The 22,261-nt window shown below is 36.0% G+C and overlaps 1 protein-coding gene across 1 annotated transcript in view; it reads right to left on the bottom strand.

Annotated features, from left to right (window-relative positions):
* LOC121734485 (microtubule-associated protein futsch-like) overlaps nt 1-22,261 on the bottom strand; it is a 141,750-nt gene that overhangs the window by 36,476 nt on the left and 83,013 nt on the right. Inside the window, exons 3-5 of the mRNA XM_042125098.1 lie at nt 17,366-17,538; nt 11,482-11,704; nt 6,250-6,408 (exon numbers count right to left, since the gene is read on the bottom strand). Of these exons, the coding sequence (XP_041981032.1) occupies nt 6,250-6,408; nt 11,482-11,704; nt 17,366-17,538 (555 nt within the window). The remainder of the gene's footprint in view (nt 1-6,249; nt 6,409-11,481; nt 11,705-17,365; nt 17,539-22,261) is intronic.

Below are 22,261 nucleotides of genomic sequence, written 5' to 3'. Positions count from 1 at the left end.
TGAATCAAAGTTGATCGAAAAAGGGTTTAGTAAAATATAACAAAGTTTACGGGTGAAATATTACAGCACAATCGGCGCAGTTAAAATCTTCGCCAAACATTGTAAAAACTGCGCGCCGCGTGATTGAAAAATAAATTGGATCAGATACCACCGGGGCGGCTGTTTACTCGCAAAATGGCGAATGTCTCAATTCATTGTCGACATTCTAAACTGCCGATAAAATTACGTAAACGGTCCATTATTAAGGCACGGTTAAAGTCTTTTTAGACAAATTATTGTTCACTTAATGTTATTTTAAATGAAAGATTTGATTACTGTTTTTTTTTTTTATGAAATAAAGGGGCAAACGAGCAAACGGCTCACCTGATGGAAAGTAACTTCCGTCGCCCATGGACACTCGCAGCATCAGAAGAGCTGCAAGTGCGTTGCCGGCCTTTTAAGACGGAATAGGGTAATAGGGGAGAGTAGGGAAGGGAAGGGAATAAGGGAGGGTAGGGAAGGGAAGGGAATAAGGGAAGGTAGGGAAGGGAATAGGGTAGAGGATTGGGCCTCCGGTGAACTCACTCACTCGGCGAAACACAGCGCAAGCGCTGTTTCACGCCGGTTTTCTGTGAGAACGTGGTATTTCTCCGGTCGAACCAGCCCATTCGTGCCGAAGCATGGCTCTCCCACGTATCAATAATTTTTTAAATATACAATTTTCGAGGCGTGTTTAAAATATAATTATACAATAAGTATACATATTTGAAAAAACTCACGCTATTATAAAATTGGACAGGGCAACAAATCGCTCTTGCTTACTTTTTAAAAGTAAAAGAAAAACAGTGTTCTGATTTTAACTCGAATTTTCTAAATCCTTTTACAGTGTTCTTTTGTTTACTATTTAAAACACAAAATGAAAGCATAATAAATATTAATCGCCGCGCTGTGACGCCATTAAATCACTTTGGATTCCATTCGGAATAAAACAATAACCATCTACAAACAGAATCAAGTTCGCTGGCATCACGCCAAACGTTCATCAACTTGATCAAAGTCGATGAAAAAATAATAGCTGGCGTGTTAACTTAAATACAAGAATTGAAAATATCGACTGAAAAATATGTAACTGCAGCTTAGTAGGTATAGTATTTTTTTCTAGTATGGATGAGTTGAGTTGAGTGTTACCTACGATGAGTTTTTAAAGAAATATTGTTTGTTTATTTGTAAGTCTGTGGTCTGCTTGATTTTATTATACATTATTATTTTAAATCCTCTTGAAGTTGAAAAGACAAGAGTGCCCAAACAGTCCTAATTTCTCTCCAGATTAGGTTATATAGGCTTTATTTTATTTATTTATTTATTTTATTTATTTGTTTTATTTCTTTTTATTATTGGCTTTAACCCTCAATTCGACGGAAATTTTACTCGCGACTTTTAATTTTTTTTGTTGATATACCTTTCCTTTAGTGTCTAAAGACGTACAGAAAAATATAAAAAAAAGTCCCTATTTGACAATTTTCGAGAAAATGATAGTATAGTATATTATACATTGCCGGGTTCCTACAAAACACCCTTCCAATATATACGTATAGCCCGCTATGCAACGCTGATTTATAGCACATTACATTTATTTAAAAGAATTAATTGGTTTTAAGGCTAAGTTAGGACAAATAATAGCTGTTTCTTTAGCTTGTTATATTGATTTGGCTAAGCAGTGACATTTATTGGGGATGAAACATAGGGGTAGTTATAAGTATCTGCAAAAGATAATTATAAGTGACCTTTTTTAGGGTGTTAAATGTCCACAGAGAGTAGTAGCTACATTATAGACTTAATTTCAAACGTAATTTTCTACAAATTGGAGGTTTCCTTTATGGATTTTAAAATGAATCAAAATTTGACTACTAAGAGCATTCACGGATGAAAGCTTCTAAAGCTTCGAGTAAAAGTATTTATCAACTGGCTGATTTCAGAAAGCATTTAGAAGACGCCTTTAAGGTCCTGAACTGTAAAAAAAAATAAATTTCAATAAAATACAGCTATATTACTTGCTTATGGCTGGTTGGTAAAAGTGCAGTAATGACAGAAACTTTGAAAGCTCTAACACAATGTTTCATGATCTATAATAGAGTCATATACCTAACGAAACGGAGGATAAAGATTAGAAAAAGTAATATTATATCAAAAACCCATTTAGTAGCCATCTAAGTGCCTACTAAAAGTGCTTTAGTCAAGGTGGTTGGTGAGGGTTTTCATCTAGACAGTAAAGGTCAATTAATTAAATTTTATTTGTAAATAAAGGTCAATTATCGTGTCCAGCTATACTTCTGGGACTTTAAAAGGCCTTTCACGTATTTGTTTGTAAAAAAATCAATGAGAACTAAAAAGAAATGCCTCAAACTAGCAATTTACCATTTTTACAAAATTAGGAATATCAGAAAAACTTTTTTTCAGTAAGCTACATCTCACTCAATGAGGAAAAGAAAATTTTACATTTCTACCCATTCTAAGCTCTTACAAGAGCTTAGAATGGGTAGAAATGTAAAATTCCTAGAATAACCAAAATATTTTTCATAAACCAGTACAAAAGTAAGCTAAGACTGAAGGGACCGAACAATTTTCCCATAGATATTATCAAATCTGAGACCAAATGTCGAAATATTAGGTATAATGAAGACCATGGACGAAGTATAAGTCTAATAAGTCCAACAGCTCCAGCTGCAGCAGTTGACAAAATTTCCAGGATGATAGTCCCAACTTCACCTTTAATTCGACGAGGTGAAACCCGCTATACATAGAATTACGTAGTGTGATTTCAGGGAAAGCGGTAATGTATTTATAATCGGCTAAACGTATAGTTTAGCCGATTATACATTAGGCATAATTATAGATATGAGTTATGAAAGCAGATTTGTCCAAATTATTATTCAGTCGCATGATTCAGATAGTTGACAATTAATAACTATTGCTAAAGTGTAACTTAGACCATTATAAATATCTTAAATAACATTATTTAAAAAACCGGCCAAGTGCGAGTTGGACTCGCCCATGAAGGGTTCCGCAGCAGTAATAAGGTTTATTTTAATGAAATTAAAAGGATTTTGATTTATTTTTATATTTCAGTTGATTTAATGAAAATTAATTTAAGGTTTACCATTTATGACGTATAAAAAAACTACTTGCTAGATTTCGTTCAAACCAATTTTCGTTGGTAGTTTTTATAGTAATGTACATCATATATTATTTTTAGACTTATCGTGCCCCTACTTTAGAAGTTAGAGGGGGGGGACACACATTTTAGCACTTTGGAAGAGTCTCTCTCGCAAACTATTCAAGTTAGAAAAAAATGACATGACAAACCTCAATATGATTTTAAGACCTATCCATATGCCATTTGGCTACGGAACCCTAAAAACGTATCCTGCAAACCATCGACTTTAGTTCACACTTTTCGATTTTTTATATTACTTTTCTATAAAAACGTATAAAATTTTATTTTTTATAAAAATTAGAATAGATTTTTAATAGTGCAATACAGAAACCTTATTAAAATATAGAATAATTTACGAGCTAGAATTTTTTAAAGTAAACGTATAGCCCGCTATTTAGGGTCGAATTAAGGGTTAAGTGGCCCATTCACTATCCTACCTGCCATGAATGGGCCCTTTAAGTAACCTCCACAACATCGATTTCTCTGGTGGTTCAAGACGTTAGCAACAGCAAAATCATGTAAAAAAAAACGATACGTCACATAAAAGTGAAAAAAAAGCTTATAATAAAGTCTCAAGCACACCCCTACAGTTGGCTCGGAGCCAGCTCCGCTCGCGGCGTCGTCGTTTTGCCCGGTATTGTCCGCCGCCAGACAAATTGCCCGTTGTTACGTTTGGACGTTAATTACACCGCACCAACAACAGATGGCGTTAATAACTTCTATTGTTGCCATATTTTTAATCTGGTTTAGGGAATAGATAACCCGCCACGAAATTGGTAGTTGTTTTGTAAAAAATATTTATTAAGATGATTTGAATATTAAGCTTATTTCATTGGGTTTCATTTTAGCTTCACTTTTCTTCTACCCAATAAAATAAATCAAAAAAGTAACTAGTAGTATAAATTATTATAATATTACAAGGTCAACATTTATTTTGTCTTCGAGACACTACAACAAAGCAACTTTCTACATGGCAGCAACTTTCCAACATAAAATAAAAATCAGCTGTTTTATACTTAGGCGTCAGCATCTTTCATATGAAATAGTCTAAGCGATAAGTTGAGAATGGCGAAATATAGAGATAAGGGTCATTAAAATACGTGCGATAGCTCATTAGATTCGGGAAGACGTCTAGAAAAATGTATTGGAAGCGTGTATTAGCACACAAAAAATTGCAAAAGTTATAAGCAAATTAGGTTGCTTTAAAAATTAACTTTAAGTTAAATTCCCAACGGAAGCAAATTCTTTGAAGTGTTCGGAATACACCATAAGTTTTTGAAAATTTTAAATTCATATTTAATACCTTTAAAAAAATAATCAGTGTGACGTGCTCGGTTTTGAAAAAATGCCGCGCGGAGGCTTACTTTCAGCGTTAAATTAAAATTATAAATAATAGAGATAGAATTCCGGGAGTTGGATTTTTTCATGGAAATTTCCTCTTCTTTAAGAATCTTTTTTTTTTAATTTCTTGAATGTTAATAGTTTCGGAGTTTTTAACAAAAAACCTAATACCTTTTTTTTTGCAACCTACTTTGCTTATAACTATTGCAATTAAAAAAAAAAAAGATACATGCAAATTTATGCATTTATCTCATGAACATTCAACTTAATTAGAGGTACTTGCGGCTACTTTTAACAAGGCAACCCAACATTGATCCATTCTATACATTCTAAAGATTATTTTAAAATATATTTGATCAAAAAAAACGATTCCTGCAGAATTTTACGGTCGGATCTTAGGATATAATGAGCTATCGCAAGTATTTTTATGACTCTTATCTCTATATTTCGCCATTCTCAACTTATCGCTTAGACTAAAATGCTATATCAAACAAAGCCTACTTCATGAATCGATTGGCTCTAGACTGTTGCCGGGGCAGCATTTCAATCGTCTGGAGACTGGGGTGAGTGTTGGCGGACTGCCAATTGCCATACATATCCCTCCAGACGAGTGCTCTACGGATTAACTTGAAGTTTTTTCTTGAATATTTACTGCGAACTTCAATAATTATGATTTGTTTGTTAAGTTTATTAATCTACTGGTTATTGTATTTTATAATCCTAGCATTATAGAATTAAGTACTTATAATAAATTGAATGAAGCGGGTTTCGGCCTTTTTATGTAAACAATTAAATCTGCTACGTTGAAAATTAACTTACAGTGTTTTTGCCAATGTCCTGTGTCCTATATTAATTTATCTAGCTTGGCGGTTCTGAAGGACAAATCACGAGTGCCTATTCCCCTTCCCCTTCATAATATTAAATACATGTTACATTATAGAATGGCTTATAAAAATAACACAAAAAACTTGTCATCTGCCTCCTCGACCTGTCTCAAGGAAAGCTGATTTCCTTTGAACGAGGAGTTTTGAATTAAGGCCAGGTAGTCCCTAAAATTAGCAGGTCGATGTCTGTCAGTACGAATGTCGACGTAAAGGACATTAAAATAACATTCATATCAGCGCGCCTTGTGCAGTGGCGGTTACGACGCTCGCCGCGTCTTTAATAGGGCGAAATAGGAGAAAATTATACATTTTATTTTATTTTTTAATGACCGAATCATTTATTTAAAATAAAATAATCGGTTTTTTGTTATAACTATAAAAAAGCTATCCTTTTTGTAAAAAAATCATGTCATTGTCATTGAAAATTACGAGATGTTCGAATTTGAAGTGTATTTTTATGGTGATATTCAAGATTTTTTTACAGAATTACCATGTCATTTCTGTTCGATTATTTTGTTACTTTGTTCCTTTTTGAGTCTACACCAATTTTAGTGTAAGAGAATTCTACATAATATTTTTAATTCTAAATCAGTCTTTTCCCAGAATCCGCGAACTGGCCTCGCCTTAAATTTTTAATTTAAGTTGAACTACGTATTTTTGTAATCGATTATTCTAGCTTTTACTATTAGCTAACGGGAATACTATTGCAGAATGAACATAATATGGAAAATTAACTTGGCACCTGCTTCCATACACTTTATATATTTTCTGTGTTTCATTATTGGAATTAAAATACATTTATATTAGGGTAACAGGGTGTAAACAACTTACCGAGCATGTTAAATCCGTTGATGCCGAATAGCGCGGCGTCGCCCTGTCCGCCGGGGAACACGTACAGCGTGGGGTGGGAGAACCGGATATTGCCCACCACGTCGCTCGCCACCAGCAGCTGCTCCAGCGACGCCGGCACTATGTACGGTTCCAGGTACGCTGGGGAGAAAGGAACAAGTGTGAGAGAGATACTGGCTACTTGATTGACATATTTTGATGACTCGGACAGCAAGGTTAGTTGCATGATTGTGATAACTCATTGGTGTCAGTTGGTGTTAAGTCAGTGTGTATTAGTATATTTTGTAACCTAGGTCCTAGGCACAACTTATCTGATAGCTGATACTCTATAGTCTATCTGTCAGATGAGTTGTGGATAGCCTATCCAACACTTATCAGCACTTATTTACCACTCGGTGAAACAGGTACTTAGGGCCTGTTTTGCCACTTCCTGATAAGTTCCGGATAGGCTATCCACAACATATCTGACAGATACTCCATACTCTATCTCTCAGATATGTTGTGGATAGCCTAGTTTTTCCACGTCCAATATAATATGTTTTATATATAGGAAAGTGGCTTAAAAAATGGTATCAGTATATAATGTGTGTATAATCATAATAATAATATGATTATATTAAAGCGTAGATGCTTTTATAAATAAGGAGGAAAATATTATACAGGCAATAAAATATGCAGCGCATTTTTTATATAAATCAGAATTTTACGAGCCAATGGGCATTTGGAACTGGGTTTCCAGTATATTTTAATATTTATGTAATGGTTGTAAAACAGCCTCGTTAGGGCGCTGGTCAGGCGTGAGTTAATAGTCAGACTCAGGGCAGCACTTAAACGCCCAGTCAGTCAGTCAGTAAGTGGTAAAATCAGGTCAGTATTTACTACTACAAAATATCAGTTAAATTTTGCGTTTGCCAGCCTAAAGGCGTTAATTTATATTTATTTTATCTACTGACAACAGAGAGCATGTTCTGGGTTCCTAGTCAAAATGTTTTAGTTATTCCGCTGAAAATTAATAGGATAGCATAATAATTAACATGTAACTTAGCGATGATGCCTAATGTCAAATCCCATGATTTTTGATTTCGAATTATAAGCGTAAATTTTCCAAGTAGTAAAATTAGAAAACATTATTAATTACGAAGAAGATAACGAAGACGATTACAAGCCAAAGTAATGACAATAGTTTATCTCAATGAAACTTCAATAGTAAAGTAATATCAAATTGTCGGACGCCATTGCCCATTACAGTTGCCGCGTTGGCCATTTCACAGATATTAGTTCCCGCCGCCGCAGATGTCTTCGCATTTATCAGTTGCTAGCGATCGTTTCCGAGTGCCGAGATGTTGATAAATTGTTATCGAAGTGTCATGTCTTAGCCGGCCCCTAGACGATCAATTGTATTGTGCAATATCACGGTTTAATTTTATTGAACAGTTTATTTGACAATTAGATTGAAGGCGTGCGATGTTGTCAACTTTAGACGATCAATATTACCTATTATTTACGCAATACGTGATATTTAAGCTCGGGTGGATATTAACTTCCAAGTTTCTAGAAGAAATGCCCAAACTAAGTAGAAATTATTAAAGTAGTTTTGGACATGACATGACATGACATGACCTTTGTAAATTCTATTGTTAGTTGTTACTTTCATTGCGTAACGCGAATGATAACTCTTTCATACCAAACTACACAGTTTTACTTTTCAATTTTATTAAAAACTAGCTGTTACCCGCGACTTCGTCCGCGTGAAAAAAATGTGATAAGTAAAATACATAGGTAAAATATAAAAAAGTAAAAAATATCATACTCCTTTTTGAAAGTCGGTTAAAAAGTAGCCTAAGTTACTCCTTATCACATCAGTTATCTGCCAATAAAAGTCCAGTCAAAATCGGTCCAACCATTTCGGAGATTAGCCGGAACAAACAGACAGACATACAGACAGACAAAAATTCTAAAAATTGTTATTTTGGTGTATGTACCGTCTAAATATTCATATGCATGTAGTAAAAAGCGGTTATTTCAATATTACAAACAGACACTCCAATTTTATTTATATATATAGATTAATTATAACATCACATAATATGTCATGAGCACCAGTCAAACAATACAATATACATATAATAAGGATTGCACACATTCACATAATGGAGCTAACGAGAGTCTCGCAATTTCGACTTCATAATGACTTCACAACAATTTGGAAAACGATCCGTAATAGGACGTCGATGTAAAACAAGGGGTAAAGTTGTGTACGTAGGTACTATAGGAAATTATGAGACCCATTATTTACCAAGTATGTTTTTTTAGTATTTTTTGAGTGAAGCAATTGATATTCTGCTTTTACCGACAATATAAACTTTGTTAAATCTACTTTAATAGGGTTTTTGTTTCTATAGTATTATAAATTTGTTAAGCGTTTTCTAATGTCTGTTTTCGCAGCATTTACAAGCACAAAGGTTTGTTTCCAAAAATATCACACTCAAGTAAGTGCTAGGCGAAGGCAATTAGGCATTAAGTTTTTTGATGATGACGATAAGGAGCCACGTTCAGGCCGAAGCCCACTAGACTGATTTTAGCCGTACATGTACGGTATATGTACGGTATATTAATAATAATAATGGCTCCCACAACGGTTTCGTAGACGGTGGTCGGTTTCATTGAAACCAGGCCAGCTACGCAGGAGCAATTTTATAGTGCCCAAGTGTGTGCGCAGCACACAAGAGCACTCTCTATTCCTTTACTCTCATAACCCAGTGGGACGGAAGACCGACACGACCGGCGAGAGATCAGGCGCAGGACAGACTTTTTTACATGCCCATCCGACGCATGGATCATCTTACTTGTCAGACAATCAGGTGATCAGCCTGCATTGTCCTAACCAAACTTGGAAATAGCATGTTTCCAACGCTGGAATCGAACCCACGACCTCCGAGTTAAGAGCCGCGCTCTATACCACTAGACCACGGCCGATTGTGTACGGTATATATACCGTCTATATATCTGTCATATATACCGTCGCGCTTAAAAAACTTCGAAAGCGCGATTGTGAGTTGTGACACTATTTGTCGGTCACAATTTTCATGTATTCGAGCAGGAACTTCGTCAATATACCACTCTCATTAAGCGACTCGTTGATCATGGTCTCGGTAAACTCGATTTACTGTAGTACTCAGTAATTGTCACATTCACATGAGCCGTACCGGGGACGGTCACAGTTTGTGTGTAATTAAACTTGTTTGTCTACAGTCCGAAACAACACTTAATTGCAAATGTAGTTTAGTTTTGGGGCCGCTCTAACTAGACTTCTATGTTGAGGACATAAGCATTAAGTACTTTTATTATTAATTATTTTAGAATCAGTTTAACAAGAGTTATGATTAAAATTGAAGTATATTATTTTGCCTTAATCTATACATCTATACATATAAATAAAATTGGAGTGTCTGTTTGTAATATTAAAATAACCGTTTTTTACTACATGCATATGAATATTTAGACGGTACTTACACCAAAATAACAATTTTTAGAATTTTTGTCTGTCTGTATGTCTGTCTGTTTGTTCCGGCTAATCTCCGAAATGGCTGGACCGATTTTGACGGGACTTTTATTGGCAGATAGCTGATGTAATAAGGAGAAACTTAGGCTACTTTTTAACCGACTTCCAAAAAGGAGGAGGATATTTTTTTACTTTTTTATTTTTTACTTATGTATTTTACATTTTGCTGACGCGGACGAAGTCGCGGGTAACAGCTAGTAATAATATATAATTAGTATATTTATAAATGATCAAACGAACTTACCAAGTGAAGTTCGATTATTATTATATGAGTCGCTGTCTGGTTAATTAAATCGAAGAATGAAGTGAAGAAATATAAGATCGCATTTGTATTTATTTATAAATACGTTTGAGGAAATAAGAAAATAAATAGTTTGTTTTAGTAGCACAATAAAAGAGTTTTAACTAAGATGCGAATGGAAAACTCTAGAATCTAGATAAACGTCACATTTCAAAATGGCGCCCAGGGACATTCGAACAGAGCTGTCGAAGTCAGAACTATTCATAATGTTGAATATCAAGTTGCAATATAAGCGTCAGAATCGCTTTTCAACACCGAACGCTGAAATATGTAGATTTTCCAATAATGGATTTTATATAGTGTTTATTCATCGAAGTATTATTAAATTGCTTTGAATTGCGAAGCTTTGAATATTTGTGAATATTAAAATAACTTTGTTTACGGTAATATTCACAAAACTATACCTGTTTGTAATTTTTTTTGTGAATTTATAGGCTTTCAATAAAATGGCGTAATATTATATAAAATAGACTGCTGACTAGTGTCAAAACAATCTTATATTATTAATTGATAATATAATTATGTATAATTGTATGTAAGGTCATAAAATAATAATCAAATTTTATTTTCATAATGACTTTTTTTTTAATAGAGTTAAATATAATATTATGCTCCTTGGCCGAATTTCCTCTACCTTATAAATTTAGACATTGTGCTGTAAATTCACTACTAACTATTGTTTTACACAACTTGTACGTATGTAGTATTATACGACCATCTCCCTGACCAATTCGATGTCGTATCGACAAAGTGTAAAACTCAAGTAGGTAGCAATAAAATCCTCTGGAAATAGATTTCAATTATCTGCAGTGGAACTCTGTGCTGGAGAGCCGCAGACGATAAACAAGGATTACGGGATTTGTTATCCATTAGCTGTTCCGAGTTAGCGCGCGATTAAAACTTGACACTGTAGTGGGAAATAAAGTCTGAATTCTGGTTTACTTTGATTAATCAAAGTAAACTTAAGTAGAAAGTGCTATTTTCCGTCAATATGGTCAAGTCCGCCTTAAGCCTTTAGTTTATTTGTAGTTTAATAAGGTAATTGCCGATCAAAAGTTTTCTGACCGCTGATTTTGATGGAAACTAAGAAAAGAGTATATTGTAAGTCCATTCAGATAAAGAAGAAAGTAAGTAATCAACTCGATCGCTTTATATCTTTATACGTGCTCATAATCTATTCAATCGCTACGGATGCGTAATTGGCATTTTGTTGATGACGTATATTCCTAAACTCTAAACAGTATACCGATCATTACCATCATTCATCTCATTAGCCACTCAAATCCCGTCAATTCACCCCGACACACTGTCAGAATTTCGGAACACACCCAAATTCATAAAAGGAACTCACAGACAAAATCCTTGACAGCCTGCGAGGCTGGGTCGATGACGTCAGTGGGGTTGACTCTGATGGTGCAGTGCTTGGCGAGCGGCAGGTGCGGCAGGCGCGCCCACTCGCCGACGCCGGCGCAGTGGATGTCGATGGATATGGAGTTGTCGTAAGCGCGGATCACGCGCTGGACCTCATTCTCTTGGTAAGCGTCCACGAAGTCAGCAAGGGAAAATGTGCCGTCCTGGAAGAGGAAGAAGGGTTACTTTTGTATGTGTGTAAGAGTAGGAAAGAGAAGGTATTTTAGCATCAGAGTTAGTCCACCTTTCGTCTTTATCTTGACTAGATAGCACGAAATAATTTCAAATGTACGATATGAACCTAATTCGATAAGTTTCAAAACATTATATTATATTATGTGATAGAACAATATGTTTACTATACCATCAGAATTTTAACTACATCTAAGTAATCATAATAATATTTACATTTGAGTATGCGTAAGCGTGACTTAACTGCGCTGTGTGAAAATCTTTGTTGTCTTAGTCAAGCGAAATTTATCCGTATTCTCTTGCCCGAAGACTTCCTACTTTCAAATGAAAAAATACTCCAAATACAAGAAAAACAGGATTTCCATGTGATGCGAAGCCGCGGCAGTCGGTAGTATTTAATATTTATACGAATGTTACTGCCGGCTCTAACAAACCAAATTGCTGAATACTCGAGCGTCCGCTGGGATCCTTTCAATTTGCAGTCCGGAGCCCCGCGCATAATGTATTAGGATAATATTGTAGTGTATGAAATTATGGATAAATACATTATATGGTAGATATGTATATGACCAATATGCAGCAAGCTACATTTTACTGCGTTTACACACATGAGGCTGCGTTTCCATCGGAGATGAGCTAAGCTGCGTTGCGAGGTTTACAACAACCAATAGAATCGTTGCGCTGAACGAGGTCAGGCAAATAAAGCGTTTCTATTGGTTTTTTAAAACACACTCGTCGCAACGCAGCATAGCACAGCTCCTGTGGAAACGCAGCCTTAATCCCCTTAATCTTACTTATTAATACTTACATTACATAAAAAAATCTATCTGTTACCTCCCGCTAACCGCTAAACTAACATGGATGAGGTATGGACAGCCCCGGAAAAACACATACTTAGGCACGTTTTACGTTACGTTTGGGCACTTTTCCTACCTTATTTATATGGCAAACGTGAAAGTTATGAACGCCGGACGGTAAAATTCCGCGTAGTACACAAACGCCCTTAGGATAGTTTTATTCCAGCGCGTACGCGAGCGAGTACGCGATAACCGTATTGCCGCGCAACGAAGTTTCAAGTAACATCTTGAATATAGGAAAATATTTTTACAAGAATGCTGTCTTCCTTTGGCAAATAAATTCTTCAAACGCAAGAGAAACAGACCATATTATTTAAGTACTAACTTTTAATCCGCTGTTGAATAATTTTACCACGCGGCCATCGTAAATTCAGGCATTCGAGCGTAAAAACTTATGACTTATGTACAATTTGGTCGGAATTTCTTAACGAAGTAATGGCAAGGTCGTGGTTGTGAGGAAGCGTGCTAGTGCTAGTGAGGCTTCCCGGCGAAAATCGATACTGACACACTTACATTACTACTGTCTTCTTGAATTACACCTTAATATTTTTACTTCTAAATTCGAATCTTTATAGCTTAGATACATAAGACAGCTGTGCACAATATATTTTGTACATTGTGTTCATTGTGTAGCAGATTACTATTAATTTAATTAGTTAGATTATTATGATTTATTAGAATTAATATGGTTTGAAGTTAATATTGGATCATCTACTATTATAACGTTCTTCGTAATCACAGGACAAAAACCTCAGAATGTATCGTTTAAAGTCTGCTTGCAATATTATCATGAGCTAATTGTATACTAAGAATTACTCGCGACTTCGTACGCGCTAAAGTATGTTCTGTGCCTAGAATCTTACTATATAGAAGCAACCTAGATATCCTAAGCCTTAAACAGATCGAGACTAAACTGTAGGGTCATCGTAATCACCATAATATTGATTACCTGTACAAACACGTCCTACTTTCCTTCTTTATTTAGGCGTATAATGACGTCAGCAGCCCCGAAGCGACAGTCGTCACTATTCGTTCATTTCCGTCAGTTTCAATCGTCGCACCGGAACCGGAAATTACACAGGCTTCATTCAAAAGCCTTCACCCCTTTAGACTAAGCTCTAATCTAACACTAATTTATTTTAGTAATTACTTACCTTGTTTTTATGTACTATCAAAGAAGATTATGTACTGTCATAGGCAGATGACAGACGTCTACGCTATTTCGACGAGTTATGTCAAGCCAAACTAACAAATCTCGACCAACGTTGACTTGACGTAATGCAACCTAATTGCGTAAGGGCCTGTCCACATCTCCACGTCACAACGTCGTCAACGTGGAACGGTGCGGTAACGTGGCACGGTACGTTGACGTGACGTGCTAATTTACGCCAACGTAACGTAAAAATGCGCGTCTTTTTTCTTCTCTTTCTCCGTTTTTAACAATAGCAAAAGCAGAATACGTATTGTGCGATCCAAATCCAGATCAGTAGTGAAGAATGTAGCAGTTTTACAAGGCATGGCCACGTACAATGTTGCTATATCGTGACGTTACGTTAACGTAAATTTGCACGTCACCGCCTCGTCACGTCAACGTACCGTGCCACGTTACCGCACCGTTAAACGTTGACGACGTCGTGACGTGGAGATGTGGACCCGTCGTAAGTCCGTCATGTGTATAATATAATCAATTTTTCTGATGGTACAAGATGCGACTACTAACTAGGCTATAATTGTAAATGTAGAACTAGATATTCATACTTTTGTTGCGCAGAATAGAAGTTTATTAAGATATATCTTATCTGCAAAATGTATAGATCTAGCGTAATAATTCTGTCCAAAAGTGTAAAGTAAAAAAGTTCCTAATCTCTCCGTAAATGCTCTCGTACTGAACATTGAGGCAAAAATAAAAGTTTTGTGCGGAATTTTACTAAAACGCCGGCTGAAAACTAAACTTCGGCGTTTGTGCAAATATCGCTGATGAAAAAAACCTGACGCGTTCTGTGCTCATTTACAGCATTTCCAGCTGGAAATTTAAAAGCGACTGTTTTAAAAGTGTTGCATAATGAATTTCAGTTTTCAAGCTTCACAGGATTTTTTGATTAAAATTGCCAATTACAGTGACGATAATGATAAAATAATGATACTGTTTTAATTAAAACAGTGAAAAAGTATGTCTTTCTATCTGTTTCCTTGCCGCCAACCTATTGACGCTTAAACCGCTAAACAGATTTATATCTTTGGTATGGAAATACTATGAGTCCTGGCAAAGGATCAATAATTTACGAATCCCGCGTGATAAACGAAGTTGCGATCAACATGTAGTAGTCTTTCTAGGGATTCGTACCCAAAGGGTAAAAACGGGGCCCTATTACTGAGACTTCGATGTCTGTCCGTCTGTCTCCAGGCTGTAACTCAAGAACCGCTACAGTAAAAAAAAATCAGAATTCAGATTTTGAAATTTTCACAGATTGTGTATATCTGTTGCCACTATAATAACAAATACTAAAAACAAAATAAAATTAATATTTAAGGGAGCCCCCCTTAAATATTAATTTTATTTTGTTTTTAGTATATACTAGCTGTTGCCCGCGACTTCGTCCGCATGGACTTTAGTTTATAGTTATTCCCGTACATCGATTGAGTTGTTTACGCGCAAATCAGAAAAGTATATTGTGTGGGAACCGCACATTTTTCCGGGACAAAATTAGTATTCCTTGTCCTTTCCCGAGACTCAAAGTATCTCCATACCAAATTCCATCAAAATAGATTGAATAGTTTACGCGCAAATCATAAAAGTATGTTGTGCAGTAACCGTACATTTTTCCGGGACAAAATGTATCCTATGTTTTTTTCGGGCCTCAAAGTATCTTAATATCAAATTTCAGCGAAATGGGTCCAGCCGTTTACGCGTCATGTCGTGACCACGCGAAATATAACGTTCCGCGAAGCTTCACCTGCGTAAATTAGATATTTCACAGACAAATTAGTCCACAAAAAATAACCTATGACCCTTCACGTGGTCTACTTCTTATCTGTGCCAAATAACAGAAAAATTGCTCCTACTACATCTAATTTTCTAGTCTAAAACTAATATAATATAAGTTTTGCCATTTTGCCGTAACATATTTTAATCAGTTGTAAACAGCACGAACTGTACTGAAAACCGCAACTATTTTTAACATAATATTTTGTTTTACAATAACGTCAGAAAAGCAACGTTCGCTTAATAAAGTAGAAAGGATTTTAACGTCGTTTTTAAGCTCTCGTTCATTGTTGTTTTACTCGGAAAATTGCAATTTCACATACTGCAATTTTCCGAGTAAAACAACTTTCACATTATAAAATACTTTGCACTACCTTTTCATATTTCAATAACATTTTGCTTACTTGAATTATTTCTAAAGATTTTTCAACGTCGTTTTCCGAGAAAATATGAAGCATATTACGCTAACTATATGACGGTAGATGAAAAAGTGCATTTTAATGAGTGAAAAATACTAAGTTATGTGAAAGTGTGTTAGTATTTAAATAAACACATAATCAAAAACAGTGTTATACAAGTAAGGTTTGTAGAACACTGTTTTTGATTATGTTTTTAACGCAGAAAACGCTAATTTCCTACAGGGAACGTGCGCAACGGTGCTGCGACCTGGGTTCGCCAAACCGAAACTTAAAATTGATTATTACTTGTTTTGCCACCGGTTACGGTTTTCATCGTAGCATAAAATGTTCCAAATCTAATATTTAAAAATTCTCGTGTCACAGTAATTGTGCGCGAAGTCCTCCAAAACGGCTCAACTGATTTTAATGACAATTTGCACATGTAAATTGGTTAGGCCTAAGAATAGGTTTTTATCTACTTTTTATATTGAAACAAGAAATAATTTATATGGCAAAACAACGTTTGCTGGGTCAGCTAGTATTCCTTAGACGTAGGTTATACGATCAGTTTTTCATCAATCTGATCCATCAATCTGATTGACGGAATACTGATGGTTATAAAAAGTACATATTAACAAATGATCAGTCCATCGATCCGTGGGTTACACGATCAGTTTTCCGTCAATATTTACCAGACTGATGGATCAGATTGATGAAAAACTGATCATGTACGTCATAATATTAATATATTCGACTGCTACGAACCTCTACGTATATGCTACGTGTAGCTACGTGCTCTACGTCGTAGCACTTCAACTTCTACGTGTAGCTGTTACGTGCTACGTGAAGAGTTTATGTGCTACGGCGTCTACGTGCTACGAGCGTAGCGTACGTGCTACGGACGTAGACGAAAATAACTCCTGCGCTGCGGTCTGTATTTATACTTCATTATAAATAGACGTGGTATTTTTATATCACTCGTAGAGCGTTTATTCTCATTTGAACCCTCATCGAGCGTATTATACCCAACTCGATATTGCAATTGAACGCATACAGGTTTTATTACGACCCTACATTTTATGTTTCTAAACGTTCATATTATACCGCTATCTAGCCTAACTCTGTACTGTATAGCAACGCCTTGCAATTTTAAGATCTCTTGATGAAACCGGAGAGGGTAATTTCGGAGCACGTGTGTAATATCTACCAACAACTTTCGACCTGTCATAATATGGCTGATCTACCATTAGCGCGCACCCTTCTCGCTAACTACTCGCTGCACCAAATAGATTTTAAAGTCGAACATTGCACCTTTCCTTTGCAGTTTCATCTGTTGATCTGTTACACATTATCTTATCCACTACATCACCTGCTCTGTCATCATCACCACCTTACCTGCATGATCCAGGAGCCGTTGCCGGCGCAGGTGTAGCCGGCGTGCACGAGGTGTCTGTGTCGGGTGAAGGAGCTGAGCAGGTTGCGCATGCACTGCATCAGCGTGTTCATCTGGGGATGGATGAGGATCTCCGTCACCAGGCTCTCCGAAGCGAACTGGATCAGTCGCTCTCCTGAAAACAGATGTGAGTTAAAGTTTTTATAAAATAAGGGCGCAAACGAGCAAACGGGTCAACTGATGAAAACCAACTACTCCATGGACACTCGCAGCAGTAGAAGGCTGCAGGTGCGTTACCGGCCTTAAGGTATGGTACGAGGTATGAAGAAGTTGGTGATGACAACAATATTGGGTTTATCAGGTCTTATGGATAACAGCCGATATACTGTTAAGTATTATACTTGTTTTGTATTAAATCATTGATAACCTGTTTTAATAAAGTTAGAAATAAGACGTCCATTATTTTGAAAATATATTTCTAAGTTTCAGCGTTGTTATCGAATCATCGTTTCAGCTGCATCAATAACAATCTTTGTTGAGAGATTTGAGTAGGTACGAAAATGCGGCCGTAACCATTTTCATAAATAAGCAGTCCCTTTGCATCATTTTTCTTGTCTTTTTTTAATTGATATAATGTTGAAAAATATGTATGTGTGCTAAATAATGTATTCGCTAAGTTATTATTTTATTGAGCAAAAAGATAATTAAATTACCCAGTAGTTCAAAGCAAATTCAGACTATAACGTGTATAATAGCCGTAAAGTTTAAGCGTAAATCTAAACCTGCAAAAGGCTTCGGGTGTCAAGTTTCATAGCTCGGAGCACACCAGCCCGAGCGAGCAATAAAACCGAGCGCCGAGCGGTATCCACCAAGTTTATAGGTCACTGCTTAGAGTACAACAACTTGAAGGAAGGCGCATTTCTTATTGCACTTTTAAATTAGTGCTATACTTTAAATATTAAATTTATAATTTCAATAAGTACTAGCTATTTGACCGAGCTTTGCTCGGTATTCGATAAAACACGAATAAAATGACATTTTCTAAAAATGATTCCTAGCTACCTAGCTAGATTGATTTATCGCCCCCGAAACCCCCTATATACTAAGTTTAAGATATAAGATAACCTGGCTACACAACGTACATCGATTTAACCTTTGTTTTTTATGAAATATGGTGGAATAGTAGATGAAATGTTAAGTGCCTTTAGTTTGGTACCTTGTCAGGTACAGAAATCAGTGTCATATTATCATTATAATAAGCAATGAATTTTCTAAGCCCCAGAACCAAACAAATAATAATAACTATGATATTCAGTATTTATGTAGACTGGGTATCAGAAGATGGCCGACGCCGCTGGGGCCGACTTCAAAAAAGATGGCACGATCATCTCGATAAATACCAGCCAAACTGGCCTACGGTGAGGTTTGAAATGGAAGAAGGAGTGGAAGGATATGGGTTAGGCCTTTGCTCATCAGTGGGATGGCAGGTGCCGGTTGGCAGCCGACGACATGAAGCAACCGCAGACGACGTGTCGGTTTGTATGTGTTTCTATGAAATACCCTTCGCAGCTAGCGATACGAAGCTAGCGACACATACATAGAAATATGAACATAGAAATGCTGCAACTTTATGTAGCCGGCTTCCAACTTGTACCTTTGGGCTCTTAAAAATTAAGTCAACTGATATTTACGTAAACTAAGAATTTAACTCAACTTTAATGATGTTTTTAATCACTACATTTTAAAGAGAGAGACTTACTACAACAAAGACATAATCCATGAAGGTATACCCACAATAACACCGTTCCACCATTAATAAAGGTACGTTAACACCTGCATTGTGTTACAGCTGGAAATTTAAGGGCCGGGGGATTACCACCGTGATTAATGGAAGTGGAGCGGTCGGATTAGCACAAGTGGAAAGGACTTACCGCCGCGCTCATATTATTATCACAGGATTCTCCATTGGAAATTAAATTATATTGCGTGATACTTTTTATCACCTTTAATAAATAATTTTACCGTATATCTCCTTGATTCTGTGATTTTTTACTAGTTGACCCGCAATTACACCGTTGCAACAGAATTCGTTTATTGCGCGTAGTAGTCCTTTCCCGGGACTGTATGTAATGTAACTCTTTACTAGGGCGGAAAGTATGTCCCTGCCAAATTTCAGCAAAATCGGTTCAGCGGGTTGGGCGTGAAGACTGAAGATGTAACAGACAGACAGACACACTTTCACATTAGTATGGAATTATGGATATGGATGCATGCTATACATGCGTATTATGCTGATATTGTTAGTATAATGTGTGTGGAGTTCCGCGGGGCTCAACTCATCAAAGTATTATCCACACACGTTGACACTTCTGTCACCTGACACACGCATATGTCTGCATATGATAAGTTAAATCCAGTGTAATATAATATGGGATATAATAATTATTATTATACGGGGTGTAACAAAACTAAGTGATAATACTTTAGGGTGTGTATTATTCCATGCAAAGATGAAAAGAAAAGTTACTCTTTCAGCTTGCTGCTATTTTCACGGCAAATTCTAAATAGGGGACCCATACACACCCTAAAGTATTATAACCTAATTTCGTTACAGCCTGAATAGCTACTAAAATAATAATTTACTAGGAGTTATGGTTCAATGATGAATACACGATTGTTTTACTTAAGGCGAGGATAAACCCCAATTTGTTATTCCGTGACTCCCGGTTTACCTAGTTCCAATATAATAACAAAGTGTTAACAAATATGAGATATAAAGCACAATATTCAAAATACCTTAAACCATAAACATTTTAATAAAACGTAATACTTTGGCTGTAATTAATTTACAAACTCACCTCCGACAAAAATCTATTTCATCGAAATGTAAGTATTAACTAGGACAATCATATATTTTATTTGTATAAATTTTTCGTAAATCTATATTAAAATGTCCTCTGAACAATTTTGTTTCTTAATGTTTATTTCCAAAGATATTTAAAAAAACTTGAAAAATAGAGAAGATCCGCCCGAGTAACTACAGTTTTATGCTAAGATAAAATGAATCTTATTGCGATGCGTACACGCTTGGTCTTTGGTTGTGTGCAAGGTTATCGTTTTGGATTGAGATTAATCCCCGCCTTAAATCTATAACCATGGAATCATTTTTGGGAATTGTCTCCAAATAGTAAAGTGTGCTTTATATAATATTTTTTGTTGTAAGAAATTTAAAAGTAAGTAAATTTAAATTTAATTCTAATAAACAAGTAAATACTCCTAATTAAACATGGATTACAGGAAAGTTTTATAAAACAGAAACTTCGTTTTCACTTGTTTCCAAATTCAACGAGTATTTCGAATTAAACAATTTACACGAACAACTTTCGAGAACGAGAAACCTAATTCGCTCCTTTCCCGAAAGTGACTAGTAAATATGCCTAATCCAAGATGGCGGACGAGGAGGGAAGGGGGGAATCCCCAGGCACTATTAGGTTTCGCAAACACAGTAATGGTTGTCAGTCACTAGCGACGAAAATAGACTAAATGTGGAGATATTACGAGGGGGTATAGGGAGTTAATATTTATACAGGGGCCGAATTATAAGAGGAGATATTTAGGTCAATATAAAGTATTGTGTTGCTGAAATAAGAGCTAAGTGGCTTCTGAGTATATTTTGACTATATTTTACGTAATTCTATCATAATGTTATTATAATTTATTTGTTTTCGTTACATTTTTGTGAAGAACGGCTTTCGGTTTTTCCCTGTATTAAATACTGAATACTTTGTGGTACAGAGTATTATACGTGAAAGAGCCATGCTTTGGCACGAATGGGCCGGCTCGACCGGAGAAATACCACGTTCTCACAGAACTTGTTTCGCCAAGTGAGTGAGTTTACCGGGGGCCCAATCCCCTACCCTATTCCCTTTCCTACCCTCCCCTATTCCCTTCCCTTCCCATCCCTACCCTCCCCTATTACCATATTCCCTCTTAAAAGGCCGACAACGCACATGCAGCTCTTCTGATGCTGCGAGTGTCCATGGGCGACGGAAGTTGCTTTCCATCAGGTGACCCGTTTGCTCGTTTGCCCCCTTATGACATAAAAAAAGGTACATCTATCAGGAAGTTTGCGAGACAACTTCTAAAAAGTATTTTTTGTCAGCAACTAAATAATATTATATTCTAATTAAATGAGAAATATTGTTATGGCCCGAGGTTCAAAGTGCTCTATCTATCTCCAAAACTAGTCCAAAACCAAAAATCTCAATAGCGAAAAGCTAGTCATAACGGTAGGTATACAAACATGTTACTGCATTTAGTATAAACAGTATCCTCCACTGTAGTTAAATTACAAACATTATTTCAATTGTATGCCGCGGCATAAAACATTTGTATAAGAGTGAATAGAGGCGCGGGTCTCGGAATGGCTCGCATTGTTCTAACAACTTCAGCTCGGTAAGGGCTGTAATATTAAACTGTGGTCTTATTGTTCGTCTGAAGGGCTTATTCGCTAAAATTAGCTTTAGGGCTACTTCAGTACAATAGGCCTAATTATTCGCATTGTCAACCAAGGTTTTTAATTAATGTTGATAATAGTTTTGATACTTAAACTTATCCATACTAATATTTGAAATGCGAAAGTATTTCTGTCTGGCTGTCTATCTGCCTGTTACCTTTTCATGCTAACCGATTTTGATGTTGTATGAAGATAGTTTGGAGTCCCGGAAAAGGACATAGGATAATATTTATCCCGGATAAATGTACGCTTGTATGTTGTTGGAGTTGCGGGCGTTTTCTAGTAAATAATATGTGAGTAGATCACATTTTGATTATTATTATTTGATTGACACATTAAGATAATGTTTCTTTCAGAGTTATGTTTTTCAATGACTATCCAT

This window comes from Aricia agestis, chromosome 15, assembly GCF_905147365.1.
Source record: "Aricia agestis chromosome 15, ilAriAges1.1, whole genome shotgun sequence".
Lineage (NCBI taxonomy): Eukaryota > Metazoa > Arthropoda > Insecta > Lepidoptera > Lycaenidae > Aricia > Aricia agestis.
Note: the sequence above shows the minus strand (reverse complement) of the source record. Positions and strands in the feature narration are given on the sequence as shown.